The 16,390-nt window shown below is 36.1% G+C and overlaps 1 protein-coding gene across 1 annotated transcript in view; it reads left to right on the forward strand.

Annotated features, from left to right (window-relative positions):
* The first annotated feature begins 215 nt into the window (after positions 1-215).
* Positions 216-16,390, forward strand: part of LOC145671003 (sugar transporter SWEET1-like) — a 34,352-nt gene continuing 18,177 nt past the window's right edge. The window contains exons 1-4 of the mRNA XM_081739642.1: positions 216-434; positions 4,724-4,814; positions 11,007-11,084; positions 11,966-12,089. Coding sequence (XP_081595768.1) covers positions 4,738-4,814; positions 11,007-11,084; positions 11,966-12,089 — 279 coding nt within the window. The 5' untranslated portion in view covers positions 216-434; positions 4,724-4,737. The remainder of the gene's footprint in view (positions 435-4,723; positions 4,815-11,006; positions 11,085-11,965; positions 12,090-16,390) is intronic.

The raw sequence follows: 16,390 nt of genomic DNA on the forward strand, positions 1-16,390 counted from the left end.
GCGGACAAAATTTTGTACGTTCTCTTTTATATATATAGATAGATTATTACAATACTTGAACATCAATACCGCTTTCCCGTATGTTTTCCTCTTATAAATGACAAACTCCGAGGTCATACAGTTTACTTAATTTTATTATGTGAATTACCTTATGGTCAAATGGGAGAAAGAAGATATATGAATAACGAATCGATGTTCTGTCTGTGATAACGAAATCAGTTGCGTATAATACCGAAATTGAAGGTCACTTCACGCCGTGTTGTGTGGTGTGTTGAACAGCGGAACGAAGACAACAGTACAGAAGCATTGACGGATGTGACAACGTGGCTAATTGTTCTTAAATTTAGACTACAAGAATATAAAGCAAACGAAGGCAAAACGGATATTTACATATTTAGTGAGATGAACTTACAGCAATAAAAAATAGATTCTCAGTAAGTTCTGTCAGTTTTAAATATTAGATTTCCTTGTAACTGAACCCAATTCTGTGTAACGCATTTACAAAACATATTTTATCTGTAGTAGTTTTTAACAATGTTGATTACAAAATATTATAACTTTTAACTGTCAAATGATATAAAAAATAATGGTGTTATTCATAGTAATAAATAATAATGTGTATTCAGTTTCAAGTGCAAGGTTAATTTTGCCGGTGACAGTTGCTTTGTGGAATTTTATGTCGCTTATCATAAATTAAAGAATCGCTCCCGTTCAGGTTAGGTTAAAGTACAGTACTGAAAAGAATTTTCGAAAAATTATATTTATTACAGAAACTTTCTTGACGACAGGCAATAGCTAATCCACTTAGCATAGAAAAATTCAAGGTAGCCACCAGAAGTAATTATTGAAAAATGGGAAGGTTTCAGAATGCTGGTCCGCACTTGTAGATAAAAGTAGGTTAGTACCCAGGATGTTTACTTTATTAAAGCTCAATATGCAATTCACATAGATATGCAGAGCGAGCGATAGCCGTTTAATAGCCAGGTTGATTACTTTGACAAGGTTCTAGGACACAGCTCCCCCTTCCCATTTAGCTGTAATGGCTCCCCTGCGGGGCTCTAACCCGCCTTCACTCGCTGGCGCTCGCTTGGCAATACTACTGTATGTGAATAAAATATTAAACTTTGATACAGAAAGGAACCATCCTATTGGAGGGAGGTATGTTTTAGAAACCAGCCTTGGAAAATTACAATTTTGAACAATGTTTGTATTAATACAGCATCCGGCCATATGCCATAAAAACTACAGTGCAAAAAACAAAACCAAACCGTGGTCGTGGCCACTAAATGTCACGAATGTTATCTAACCGAGTTAAACAGGGCAAAGCTGGTGTACCTGCGTCCGAAAGGAGCAGGCGCGTCAGCGACGGTGAGTGTGCATATGCAAGGATAGTTAAAACACGTGTGTTTTCCCAGTGATAGGAGTTCGTAGTACTTGTAATGCTTCGACAATAGTAACGCTACACTTGTAAAATAAAATTGCTTAATTTTAGATGTGCCCCTCCAGTCCTACTAAAAAGCAGTTAAAACATTAAAAATTATTAAGTTAGTTTACCCTGTAAGATTTTACTTAGACTAGAACAGACAGGAAATAATTTTCATAGAAGCTGGTTTTTCACTTAATGTAAAGTATGTTAGGTTAGATTCGGTTCCAGTGAATATTTTACTCAAAGTAATTAATGTATATGGCAAATATTTATATTATAAAGCAAATACTTTGTGACAGCTTAGCCATCTAAGCATTTGGCTTCATCAGACACTATCTGATGAAGCTTTTTCAACTTACGAAAAGCCCTATGTGGTTAGCATCTTGCTTCGTATGCTTTCTTGATCCAGAATTTGCTGCTTAATTCATGTGCGTAGGGGCCGCGGTGGCTCAGTGGTAAAGCGTTCACTTCTGGCGCTTGGGGTTCCGGGTTCGATCCCAACCCCCTCCAAGAAAACTTTGTGGTGGACAAACACCGTGTGCGTGGGTTTTCTCCGATTCTCCCGTTTCCTCCCACTTTCTTCATTCCACCATTTCATTCATTACTCATCATCACCGTCTCCTTTAGCCTAACCGGCATAACCGTGGGACGTAAAACTCAAAGATTTCATTTCATTTTTTTAATTCATGTGCAGTAACTTCAATTCGCTGACCATGAGTTCTCTGTTCTGAAGAGAATCGAACACTAAATTACCATTGAAATGTACGAAAGTATACAATCTTGGTTCGATTTCCGATTTGTGCTCATGTGATCCCACATTCGGTCCACGTCTCACATTTCCTTGCTGCTGAGCGGGACGGTAAACTCAAATCAACCAATAGGACTATAAAGGGAATAACAGTCAAACTGTAGAGAAATTTCATCGAATTGTAAATAATACTCACACAGCCTTCGTGATTGACAGTTGACCAGGAAACGTTCCGATTATGACGTGATTTAATAAATGTATTTGTTTTACGAGATGTGTCCCAAGTCATAATTTTTTTCCGGGCCCCGACAGGTCGCAGCACGTTCGGGCGTGTTGAGTTAGGTGGACGGGACCAGCTGATTTGGTGCACCCGTGTTTTGAGACACATGGCGAATACTTTCCAACAACCTTGGGCAAAGTACAAAACTCGACAAAAATGCTGCAGAAACTCATAAACTGTTTAAACAAGCCTGCAGGAAGTCACGTATCTGCAAGTTACGAGGTGGATGAGGTTTAAACGGAAAGGGGGAAACAGGAAATGGTTGGCGATGATGTGGTGTCTCTGGACGTCCAACAAGCCAAACTGATGAAAATGTAACTTGTGTGCGTGAGTTATTGAATGCTAACCGTTGAATGAGTGTTCGGCTATTAGCCGACACTGTGAACATTCCGAAAACCGTTGTGCATCACACCATTACGGAATGATTGGATATGCGAAAGGTGCACACTAAGCTGGTCCCCAAGTTGTTGACAGACAAGCAAAAAGCCTATCAAGTGTTGACGAAAGTGAACTGAAGGACCGTATGGAAATTGAACTGGATTATTTGAACAACGTTATTACCGGTGATGAAACGTGAATATTTCAATACTACCCAGAGACAAAGCAGAAAGAGGGCCGAATGACACCTCGGTGTCCCCGAAACAGAAGAAGACTAGGATGACCCAATCCAAATTGGAAGATTTTTAATGCTAAGGATGTGGGTCACAAAGAGTTTGTATCTCAAGGACAGACTGTTACCGCTGCCTGCTACGTGGATATTTGGGAACGATTACGAAAAAGGGTCATTATATGCGAAAAGACATCGCCATTACCTGGCTGCTGCGTCACAACAATGCATCCATCCACACGTCTCTGCTCGTTCGTGAGTTCCTGGTAAAGCATAATGTGGTAACGCTGCCACTGCCAGCCTTCTACAATCTCGACCTCGTTCTGGCCGACTTGTCATTGTTCCCCAGGATCAAGAAAGTGCTCAAAGGATACTGTTTTAACAGCATTGGGGCTATTCAAGCGGCTGTGACAAAAGCTTTTAAGGAGATTCCCGTCGATTCCTTCAAGGGAGAGTACCGGGCATAGCATGGAAGAGTTGGTGGAAAAAATGTGTAGATGATCATGGACAGTACTTTTTAAGAATATTAACCTTTTATACAGCTAGTTATTTTCTTTTGTTTTTAAATATTTATTTCATGACTTTTGGGAAACATCATGTATTTTCCCTCTTGAACTCTCTGTCTAAGTGGTTAGCGTACGCGCCTTTGGCTTGGGAGGCCCGGGTTCGATTCCCGGAGGGAGCTCATGTGGTTCGGATTCCACGTTAATCAGTAGGTCCACGTCTCATATAGCCTCGCTGCTGAACGGGACGTTAAACTCAAAATCAACTCAACTCAACTCTCTGTCTAAGTCCTTAGCTTGTGTCAAGCTAAAGGGAATAATACATTAGGTAAATAGTACATTTTTGGAGAATGTGTCAACAGGAGTTGAACAGTGCATTTATAATATTGCGTTATACAACTAAGGAAAGTCTACGAAACTTCAGATTAATCAGTACCAAAATTGAGCATGGAGTCTCAGTGCTTTCACTGTTTTTAACTGTACCACTATCGCTTTACATTGTTACAGCAGTAGTAATTTGCTGTCAGAAGAGTAGAATCACTTCATCTGTGGCAGAATAAGTAAGGCTTCTGCCTTTCAGTTACACGGGTGGGTTCAATCTCCGTTAGGGACGGGATATATTTCTCGTTCCGACGCGACTCAGAAAATGGGTACCTACAGAAGGGAATCAAGGTGTAAAGCTGGCGAAAACCTTATCGCAACATCACGTGTGGGTCCGAATGGACTGTTGAATGGAGGACGTATTGATTTACAGGAAGTTCTAGCTAAGTATATTTAAAAACAAAGTCAGGGATTGCAAACATACTTTTTTTTTTTTTAACGTCTCAGGATTATGCGCCGAGCCTAAGGGAGACAGTGATGATAAGATGGATAATAATGGTTGGATGAAGAAAGTGGGAGAAAACGAGAAAAACCACGCACACCATGCTGTTGTCCACCACAAAATCCACTTTCCACGGACTAGGATCGAATCATTCTACTTGGGCGCTCTATTTCAATATTATCAAAGTAATAAGCATTAGTAATAATTCGATTAAACAGTAACGTTCACTTGTACTAATTCCTTAAGTTGTTATTCTAGATAACGATTTTGTGTCAAGAGTTAATGAATGGTCATTGTGATAGTTTTATTTATTTATTTTTTTTTTTTTTATTTCAGACTAATATGGAATAATGGGCCTGGAAGAGTACAAAAATATTCTAGCAACAACTGGAGCAATTAGCACTATTCTTCAATTTTTGACTGGAGTGTATGTAAGCTTGATTGAATATAGTAGAATAGAATATGTGTTTCATATTTTCCTGACTTATTTCTTTCAAGTCTTTATCAATTAAGTATATATGGATATTAATTTTGCGTGTCTCGCACTTTTTCTTTCTTTTTTAAGTTTCTAATTTAAACTCCCTTCAGAGAACAACGTAAATTTGATGTCTGGTATACTTCAGTGGTCTATGGCTCAAGGCTGCCGAGCACAGGCGTGTTAATCGAGAACTTTATTGCAGCTGTTTGTTTTCGCTCTTATTTAATTTCATCATGAAGAAATAATTTCCCATCGTCTCATGAAAGGAATCACTGTATCTTTTACCTTTGTATTCACTAAGACTTATTATATTATTTCAACACTCGCTGTTATCTTCTTCAGTAATCCACACGTCGTTAGGCATCAGATTCTTAAAAGAATCCTTTGTGTCTTGAAGAAGTGTGCGAGACGTGAAACAAAGGAAAAATAAATAGGATGCTTTTATAAAAAGTCTGATGCGTGACAAGGTATGGATTACTAAAAAAGACATTAGAATGTTGAAACATAATAAGTCTTAAGTGGGTACAAACGTAACAGATTCTTTTCATTATTCAGTCCTATAACATCTTCAAGTAAATATTCCCATCGTCTCCGTGAGCCTAGGTGGAACAATATAACCTTCAAATAAGCAAACAATAGAATATCCGAAAAGAATTATTATTATTATTATTATTATTATTATTATTATTATTATTAGTAGTAGTAGTAGTAGTAGTAGTAGTAGTAGTAGTAGTAGTAGTAGTAGTAGTAGTAGTAGTAGTAGTAGTAGTAGTAGTAGTAGTAGTAGTAGTAGTAGTAGTAGTAGTAGTAGTAGTAGTAGTAGTAGTAGTAGTAGTAGTAGTAGTAGTAGTAGTAGTAGTAGTAGTAGTAGTAGTAGTAGTAGTAGTAGTAGTAGTAGTAGTAGTAGTAGTAGTAGTAGTAGTAGTAGTAGTAGTAGTAGTAGTAGTAGTAGTAGTAGTAGTAGTAGTAGTAGTAGAAGAAGATGAAGATGATGATGATACTATTACTAATAATAGTAATAGTATACACAAATCCGTAAACCGATTTATTTTTTTTTTTAATTATTCGAACGTAAGTCATTCTTGGCAACCAATATATGGGTTAAAAGAATTGAATCTTTCCTAGCGTCGTGGTTTAAGTAAATTTGTCGTTCTATCTACCAGATGAAATTATTTAATTTGAAAGTCAGAACTGGCAGAGCACAATATAGATCTGAGACATAATTTCAATTTCACAAATAATAATGGATAGCCAAAATAATAATGGAAACAATAGCTATCTCACGTGAAAGATACATTCTCGATAGAGATAATGGGCTTCAACTTACTTCCTTCTCAGGAACAAAAACAAAACAAAACAAGAAGTGTTCGACAAAGGTTCTTCTCGGGGCCACGACAACAATCAAAGTTTCCCTTAGCAATCACAGGTCTCCATTCATAGCCACGCCCCTACATAGCTACTTTATGTGTCAACACATCTGTGATCTGTTGGGGTTACGGTGGCTCAGTGGTAAAGGGCTTACCTCTGGTGCATGTGGTCTCGTTTGATCCCCGGCCAAGTAAGTTTGTGGTGGACAACATCGTGTCCGTGGGTTTTCTCGGGTACTCCCATTTATTCCGGCATTTTCATTCTACCAATTCTTTCATCATTATTCACTTGCTTTCATCATCCTCCCTTACATTAACCTAACGGTCATAATCATGGGACGTTAAACTGAAAGATTTAATTTTTTCTTCGTAATAATCCCTGAGATAAATGCAATGTCTTTATTGGAAACGTCGGATAATTTCACCTCGCTGATAGCCCGAGAAAATTTGAGTATGTGGGTTCTAATAATAAAAGTGAGTTTATAACCTGTATATTTATCCTATAAAAATTCTCAAATATCCTTCTCTTGGCTGTGTCGGTCACAGGTCGAATGCATGTACGAAAAAAGAAAAGAAAAGAAAAATACCTTAACGCCAAAACAAAACTCACATTCCTAATAATGCAAATTAAATACACAGATTTTGCAACTTTGTCATACAAGACCAAAATTTAATCCTGTATAGGAAGCACTCACGTAGCTACAATGTGTCAAGAACTGCCATAAACAAAATACTATCAGAAATATCCATTCTTCGCACGGACTGAACATAAAGCAACCTGCAACGCAATAGAATAGTGTGTGTTGTCTAACTTGAAGGCTTCAAAATTACTCTATCCTTTTGTAACCTCCAATCCCCTCTTGAGTCGAAAATTGAAGAAAGATTAAAGAGAAGGCTTCGTACGTGATTAAATCTGGTGAAGATGTATCTGTGTATCTTTCAGCAGGTCCCCTCACTATACTTGCCGCGACCTTATCCTGATAGCCGAGATACGCAGCTTCAATTCAGGCGACTCCGCGCACATTACATAGTTCCTCCCGTTACACAAGTAAAACATTACTTAGGAGATCAATTCAAAGAGCTAATTGAGTTCAAGTATATAAAAATGTCAATACAGAAACAATATTTAAAATAAATGATACTACATTTATTAGTAAAGGGTTATGAAAATGACGTCACGACTCAGAATCGGAAAGAGAGAAGGAAAGAAAGAAGTGAAAAGCCGGCAGCTAAGATGCGAGTCTCTTGCAAGTGTTGCAAGATTATAAACTTGAAAAATCTTATAACAAAAGCAGAGGACCAGTAAAATTACTTAATTGGTCAATGTTAGAAACCGTCCACGATGGATAGGAAATGGCTTAATATTTTTATATGATATATAAATTAAATAGAGTAACTACCCCGTAAGAAACTTCATTGCCTGCTGATAAATGAAACAAAAGAAATAACGGAACTCACATGTAACTTCTGCAATTTTTGTGCAGATAGTAACACTGCTCTGCCAAATATCGTCTTCGCGCGTGCGTTAGAGTGGGTACGTGGGTGTACTGAAACTGAAACCATGATGAGTGTTAAGCGTGAAGTTGAAAATATGAATGAATCCGAATTATCATCTTCTCAGTATTATCGCAAACACGAGGAAGGGAAACCTCTTTAAAGTCAAGCAAAATAAATTGCCAACAATTTGTACGCTCGACTAAGAGAAAAATATGCAGGCACAACTATTGAAGAAATTGTTAATATGATTGTTGCCGGTTCGCTGTGGTTTACTCAGTGTCAATATAGAGTTGCTGTGCTTTTAGAAAAAAAAATCGTATTCTTAATTTATTGTGTGGGAGGGTGGCTGCTCGTATGTTTCTGTTTATGATTGACCTTTTCCAGGTAGATATATGAGAGTAACTTCATTTCTTATCCTTTCTTACCTTAATCAATTGAAATGAATAAGCAAAATAGTTTTCATGCTCTCGGGTTTTAATTGTGAGGATTGCAAATACATGACGTGCGAATTTCCAATACATTTATTACTATTGTCGTGTCTTCATGAATTATTAAAACAAATAGACCAAGAAACATATTTTTCGTAAGCGGCAGGAAAAGGACGAGAAATCATCGCTCCGCGTATATCAACTGAAACTCAGAACAGCGCCAGTTGAAACCCTGGCGATTGAGAGCCAAACCAAAACACACACACACACACATACAAAGGTTTCCCTGTGAAAAGGTTCGCGCGCCGACATGTATTAATGCGCTTGTGATGCGGCTCTCAAGTTAACATTGCGTTTAGTATAGATATATCTGCCTATGAAGTGTGCAGTTTTTTTAAATATACAAAATAAGAAGGGGGGAGGTCACGTCAACATGCTGACATTTCGTGCATGAGCACATGTACGTCAGAGATCTTAATCCAGAAAAGCTTAACTTCCTGACCATTTCTCTTCTTGCAAAAGTCATCTGTTAAATTTGGGAGGTTTTTTTTTTTCTTTCTTCGTAAATGACTTACTTTTTAAATTCTCAATTTCATCCTTTCATATTTCTTTGATGGCAATGACTAATATGCAGTTTTGCAGCTTACAGTCTGCTGAAACTTTTGATTTCTATTGCACATCGATCGGATAAATTAGGATTTGAGAAGCGTCAGGTTTGTTCACCCCTTCCGACACCACGAAATAGTGCATCTTTGAATAGAAATATGGCTGCCACTCGAAACCTAGTCACTACAATTAAGCTAATTATTGTTTATAAACTGTTGAGCAATATGATTGGACCACTTGACATAGATTTAGTCTGTATTAATGATGTTTACATTAGAAAACATAATTTACACGAAAGAACGGTAATACGTAAGTGACTTACTCTCACTTGTTTGTTTCCAAATAAAATGGATTATATTCGGTAAATGTGTCACTCGGATCAGGCGGATCGTGAAGATTGAGAATAGCTACTTATTATTGGAACAGAAAGGTGAGTGAAAGTCACTTTCTTTTATAGTGCACCAATTCGTTATATAAATTTTAGTAACCCTTTATTTTTGTAAGACTAAAATTAATATAAGGGACACCGAATTGAAACACAAGTTCTGATACGTAGATTGAATATGTGATTGTAGTCGAATGCCTCTTTTCAGCACTAAGGCTGTCTGAGACGTGGAACTCGAGTTTAACATGAAATTCATTTAATGCTACTGGCAGTCGAACCAAGTTTTCGTTATTCCAAAGATTCGTTATTTTGCCATGAAAAAGCCCTTAGAGTAACAGAGAAAAATCTCCCCAAAACAACCAGATTACATTTCTATCGTAAAGGTTTCTGCAAAATGTTGCCATCCTCAACACGGATCTTTTCAGAAAAATAACACGTTAGTTTTACATGCGCATTGAGATTGGCAACAACCTTTTGCCGAAATGTTCGTAGTAGTATTGTAATCTGGATGCTTTTGGTAAAGTCCAACTTGATGCATCATATCAATTAATTTAGCAGTTGCATATAAATCTTGTTGCTGAATTGGCAGGCACTCGAACTCTTTACCGTCTGGTTTTCTCATTTAACTAACCATCAATTGACAATTATTTATGGAGACTAGGATGAATATTTTGATTGAAGATGCTTTAAATATGCAGTATATAACCAAAATCCATTTGCTAGACTGACGGGAACTCTAACCCTCGGTCTACCACTTTAAGGATTAATCGACTTCAATTGAGCTATCAACGATGACCAGCTACTGATATCAGTACAAATAAAGTATAATATATTTACTTAAATCTTGTGAACGTTTCAAGCCACCCGTGGGACGTAAAACTTAAAGATTTCATTTTTTCATTTTGTTTCAAGCCACTTTAATCAAAATATCCACCGTAGTGTTGTTTCGCCACAAATAATTGTCCGCAGGGATTTTAAAGAATTAAAAACACATAAAGCTGTTCCGTTGCTGGTAACTCAATTGAAAAACTATCCGCTCACTTGAGAGGAGAGAGATTACGAGTTCGAGTCTTCTTCTCCTCCTCTTAGTGTAGCTATAATATTTTTCTGTGTTATTTCATCTTGTCCCCCATAGTGGTACTAAGTGCAAGTAAAATAATTCAGATATTTATATTTCAAATAATACAAATTGAAACAGGCTTCTTATCAGTCGATATAAGTTTACGGATTTTATGAACTACAAATACTAAAATAATTCAAATATATTATTGACTGTAGTTCATGAATCCATAAACTTATCAATTCATAAGATGGTTACCCCAATGTTAGAAGTTCTTATTTTTAGCGATATTAACAATAATGTGATGCCTGAAGTACATTTAATTGGAATGGTTTATTTAATTTGGATGGCCCTTGTATTTAATATAAAATCATGTTTTGTGTATTTAAATCGTTAAATGTTTTAACATTAATACTGTGTTTCCCTGAAAATAAAACCTAACCAGAAAATAAGCCAAACCATGATTTTTCAGATTGCTCCACTCAGTTTATTTTCCGCATTTCACGAATCAATCCGGGAGCATGTTAGTAACGGTTACGCTCCGGGTTGACAGACACATTATCTTCTGAGCCCAAATGCGTCTTTTGGACAACTGATTAATATAAGACCCGGTCTTATTTTCAGGAAAATAGTCTATGAAAGTATAACTTACGGACTATAACATCAATATTTTAATATGGGCAGAAGAAATATATTTATCAACATTTCGTAAATGCATTCATTTTATTTTAACTTCACATACGGTTTGGTAAGCATATTTTTTAAATATTGCAACCTATTTTTTATTTTATTTTTCAGAATAATATGTCAAAAGTACGTCCAGAAGGGTACAACTGGCGATTCTTCGGGGTTTCCGTTTGTTACTGGTTTTCTATCGTAAGTTCTATTCGCTTATTTATTTCTAATTATGGTTGTTAGCTTAGTTACTTTTTGTGTTATAAACTGTAGAAGTTTTAAATATAATCATTGGCTCAGCAGTCGAGCGCTCACCTTTTGTGCATGAGGTTCTTAGTTTCGATCCCAGCTCCCACCAAGTTGGCTTTATGGTGGACAGACACTATATGCGTTAGTTTTCTTTGGGGGTTCTCCCGTTTCGTCACTGTTTTTACTATTTTGTTTTGTTTGTGGAAGTTTAGCGGTCCTTCTGAGTACTGAGGGTTTATCAGATGTGGACCTACGGTTTAAGGGAAGAATCCGAACCATCATAATATGTTCGATTTTGTTAAATACTCTCCCACTGGAAAGCAAACCCGATACCACGTAAAGGCACACTCGCTAGCCACCAGACCAGCAGGAAGGACGTAAAGCTACTATTGTTGCTAAACTTAGCCAAATGCGTCAAATCGTATCTTTAATTTATTCAAGATAAATCAAGATTTATCTTCGGCGTGGGAGACACGGGCTCGATTTTTATCGAGAATTCTCTGGTTCAGATCCCACGTTAAGCTGTAGGTCCCCTCTAATATAGCTCGGTGCTGAAAGGGACGCTAAACTATAAATCAACCAAATCAAAATTTGAAGTAAAAATGTGGTTGTGGATTAATTATAGAATTTAGTAGACATGTTGAATATGTAAATCACAATAAATATAATGTGGCATCAAGTTTTCCACCAAAACAAAATTTGGTAACAACTAAGTACAGAAAAAGTTATACAAAATCGTAATATGGCAACATTGGTAGCTAGGAAAATAACTTTTTGTTCAACGACTCACAAAATAGAAAACTTTAATCTTCGTATTTTAATCCTTATTTCAGCTGCAGCTTATGGTTACGATATGGTTTTCTGCTACATGATATCTCCTTGATTTTGGTAAACAGCGTAGGTTCAACATTGCAACTTGCCTATGTCGTGGTTTACTACATATACACACCAAAGAAGGTAAGATGTGTTTTCTTTTTCTGATAGAAGTTATATTAGTTTGAATCCTATTATAATTTTGTTGAATTAGAAACACGGACAGTTTGTGATTGGACATTTTGCCACGAATTTCGTAAGAGAGAAAGCAATTTGTCATCACTTTTTATGTGAAGAGGACAATTTTGCTGCCAATTTTATTAAGAAGTAATAATAATTTAAGTAAATTTCCACCCATATTAAAATGCACTGTTACTTCTAAGAACTCTCCGTGCTCATTAAAATGTTTTCTTCTATTTAATACTGTATCATGAAAAATCAATTCTTGTTACTTTTATGAATCTGAGAAATCGACAGTGACAACCGGAACACATCTTTCTGAGTTTGTGAAGACTGAAACTTTTCGACTTTTTCTAAAATACTTACAGTTACCAATTATTCGACCATATTTAAGAACTACTGCTGAATAATTCATATTTACTAATATCAATTATTCAGCGAATAATGAATAATATAATGAAGGAATGTGTGTTCATATTTACTAATAGAACGTATGGAATACATTTTAAAAGATAAAAATTTTACTACCTTTTTTGTTTCCTTAAATTAATTCTCGATATTTTGGATCTTTTAGCGAATATCTATTTTCAAGGACCAAACCGGCGTAAATCATCATTATTCATTAAGATATTTACATGAATTTTGCTTCAACATCAGTGGAAAATTTTCAGTTTATATACGAATCACACTCCGGAACGTTGTGCCACGAAATTATGTTATGTAAATGTGATAAATGCATTTAACACATTAATTATTACCCAGTTCTATATTTATTATTTTTATCTTAGATATTTTAGAGTATTAATTTCTTAACTCCACAGATTGCGTCTAATGAGTATAAAAAAGAACGTCAGGAGGATTTTCAAGAATAAATCTTATATATAAAAGAGAACGCACAAATCCTTTGTTCCCTCATCACGCTAATACGGCTGAACCAATTTCTTTTATTTTTGGGGGGTTATTAGGATTTGGACCCTAGATGGTTTTTATCATATCACTTTAATTTTTAATTACCAGTGTCTTGAGATAATTGACCATTCAAGTGTCCATAACGTACAAATCCTTTGTTAGTTCATCATAGGTAAAAATAAACGTATTTATATGCAACCCGCATGACCGTGTCACTCGGCGGGTTAACATAAATGACAGGCGATATAATGTTAACATTTACTGCAATCTACTATGGTTTTTATCATATCACTTGAAAGCGAAAAAGTAAAAATTATCTAAGTAACAAAGTTTATTGCGTTCCGGGGTGACCGCAGCGAAGCGGGGCGGGTTAACATAAATGACAGGCGATATAATGTTAACATTTACTGCAATCTTCTATGGTTTTTATCATATCACTTGAAAGCGAAAAAGTAAAAATTATCTAAGTAACAAAGTTTATTGCGTTCCGGGGTGACCGCAGCGAAGCGGGGTGAACGCTGCTAGTTAATACTCTAAAATACCTTTAAGATAAAGATAACAAATATAAAACTGGGTAATACTTATTGTGTCAAGTGCACTTCTCATGACTTTTTTTTTTTTTTTTTTTTTAATGCGGGAACGTATAGGAGTGATATCCTCCAATATAATAGTTTTCTAAAATTTGTAACTTAGTATAAAAAGAGAGAAATTCCCAGTGCTGTTGGAGCAGACAGCATGTGAAGATCTTCTGCATAATATAATTTAAGCTGCTAAAGTCCTTACAAATGAATACTCGGTAAAATTATCGGAAATTATTTCAGTCCACTAGAAATTCAAACATATAAGTGCAATTTTTATCATGTGTGTGCACTTTTCTTCGTGGTAGATAATATGAAAAAGAAAAAATATTGACAGCCATCTTGGAACGATGTTAGTAAATTCATTGTACCTATATCGTAAAGATTTGCTATTATTTCTGAGGTTTCTATTTCTAAAGTTTTGTTTCCATTGAAACCTTATGTTTCTTTCGTCGTACACAGAGCTTTTGGTGGAAGGTTCATGAACTTTGAATCAGCACCAGGTACCGCATTGAAAAGGCTGTTCGGCACTTGTATAGAATGATAGACGAAAGTGAATTGGCTTTCTTTACAATAGGATAAAAGAGGGAACAAAGTATTTTACTTTTCCGATGGGCAGGTAGAATGTTTGGATGTCTAATAATTTAGATGTCTAGAAAATTTGGGTACAACTTGCGCAACCAGTCGGAAAATTTTAATATCGTCTCCTTACACTTCTTCATTCTGGTACGTGATTCTGAGTCCGAGTTCGTGGATCTTCCACCAAGAACTCTAGAAGATCAAAGAATCGAACTTAGATTTTATGGTAAGGTCTCAGTGGAGACAACTTTTGAAACAGCAATCTTTAAAAAAATGCCAAATCTTTTTGAATCTGGATTCAGTAAATTTATTGGCATTGTTCTGAGACAATTATCAGTTGTTCCCGTATGTCTTTCTACCAAAAGGAAAGCGCCTGTTTCTGCAGTAGTTCCTACAGATAGTCGAATAATGTATAACTGTCTAAATATTTTAAAACACCCTGAAAATTTTCCAACCTCAGAAAGTGCGATGGATGTTGACGGGATGTTACTGTCCATTTTTCAGGTTCATAAAAGTGAGAAGATTTGAATGTTAATGAGGCAGATGTATTCTTAGAATAAAGGAAACATTATAATGGGAGTAAAAGTAGATAACAAAGAAGTTAATTAGGGAAGCGCTAAATTTTAAAACTGAAACAAAAGAATTATGTACCGGAAGAAGCGAACTTAATTCAGTTACTTTTTGTTCAAATATGGCATAGTATAATGTAAAATTATCAAGTAATAAATAGTGTGTATGTTTTAAAAGGAAGTAATTGGACTCTGTAGGCAATATTCTAACATTTTGAATGTAATTTGTTTTGTATCTATTTTAAAGATAGACTATTGTTAGTAAATAATAATAATAATAATAATAATACTGTCCGCATGTTTAGGGAAAAATAAATTGTCATGATGGAGGATGTTTATAAATGAATATTGCGATTTTAAAAATTAATAATAAATCTACTTATCACCTTACACGAATAAAACCTACACCGTAAGCAGTGGCAACTCTCCAAGTTTCTCATGTGCTACTTGATGTTTGCTTGTCATTAGTTTGATAGTGCCATTAGTGCAGGCTCTTACACCAACAGACAAAGTAAAAAGGCGTGACCTTTGTGAAGAGATGCAGTTGAAAATGTAGGAAAATGATTTTGTAGAAAGACATCATCTGCAATGAAAACACTTTCCATGTAAGTGACAAGGTGAAGAAACTCAATGCCCGTATCTGTGGAAGCAAGAAACTACATGCACAGATAGAGGATCAGCGTAACTCTCCGAAAGTGAACTTTTCCGTGCGGTATCCCGTAAGAAACTGCACGGCTCATTTTTCTTCGAACAAGGAACTGTGACCGGCGATTCATTTCTAGACATGTTGGAAACCTGGTTGTTACCCCAGCTAAACACCAATTATGATGATTACGTGTTGCAACTGAACGGTGCTCCATCCCATTATCACAGGAATGTATGATAGATCCTTAATCGTGTTCTTCACCACCGCTGGATTAGACGTGCTGCAACAGAAGACAGCCATCTTCTCCCCTGGCCACCTCGTTCGCCGGATTTAACACTATGCGATTTCCTTCTTTGGGGGTTTGTTAAAGACTGAGTTTATGAACCGCCAATGCCCGTATCCCTTTAAGGAAGTTTGTGATCGTATAACGCATGCAATGCGGACCATCACGGCGGACGGTCTACACCGAGTAAGGGAAGAATTTGATTACCAAGGTTGCACACGCGTGCCAAGAGTGCACATATTAAAGGATTGTGATTAATATATCAGAAACTTGGACAATTGTCGCTCCTTATGCTGTAAGGTTTGCCCATATAAGGTAATAAATAGATTTGTTATTAATTTTTAAAACCGCACCATTCATTTATAAACATGCTGTATATTTTACTTACCCCATGTGGCTTAATCTACTATCAGGAAGTCTGTGATTATTTCCTATCGGTGTTTCAAGATTTTTCGCTCATAGCGCGAAATTCACGCCTTCGATACATTTAGAACTAGAAGTATATTGATGGTGAGTATCGGTGGTACTTAGTAACTTCCACTCACTCAGGTATAATTCCACCTGAGTCATTAATCAAACACAAACTATTTGCTGAGCAAAACAATATATTTATACTTACAAAAACTACATACGTGTGTTAGTTGGCGAAACTGTCACACGTATGTAGATTTTTTTATGTGAATATACTGTTTTGCTAAGCA

Source organism: Thermobia domestica, chromosome 15 (assembly GCF_964235325.1).
Source record: "Thermobia domestica chromosome 15, izTheDome1.hap1.1, whole genome shotgun sequence".
Classification (NCBI taxonomy): Eukaryota; Metazoa; Arthropoda; class Insecta; order Zygentoma; family Lepismatidae; genus Thermobia; species Thermobia domestica.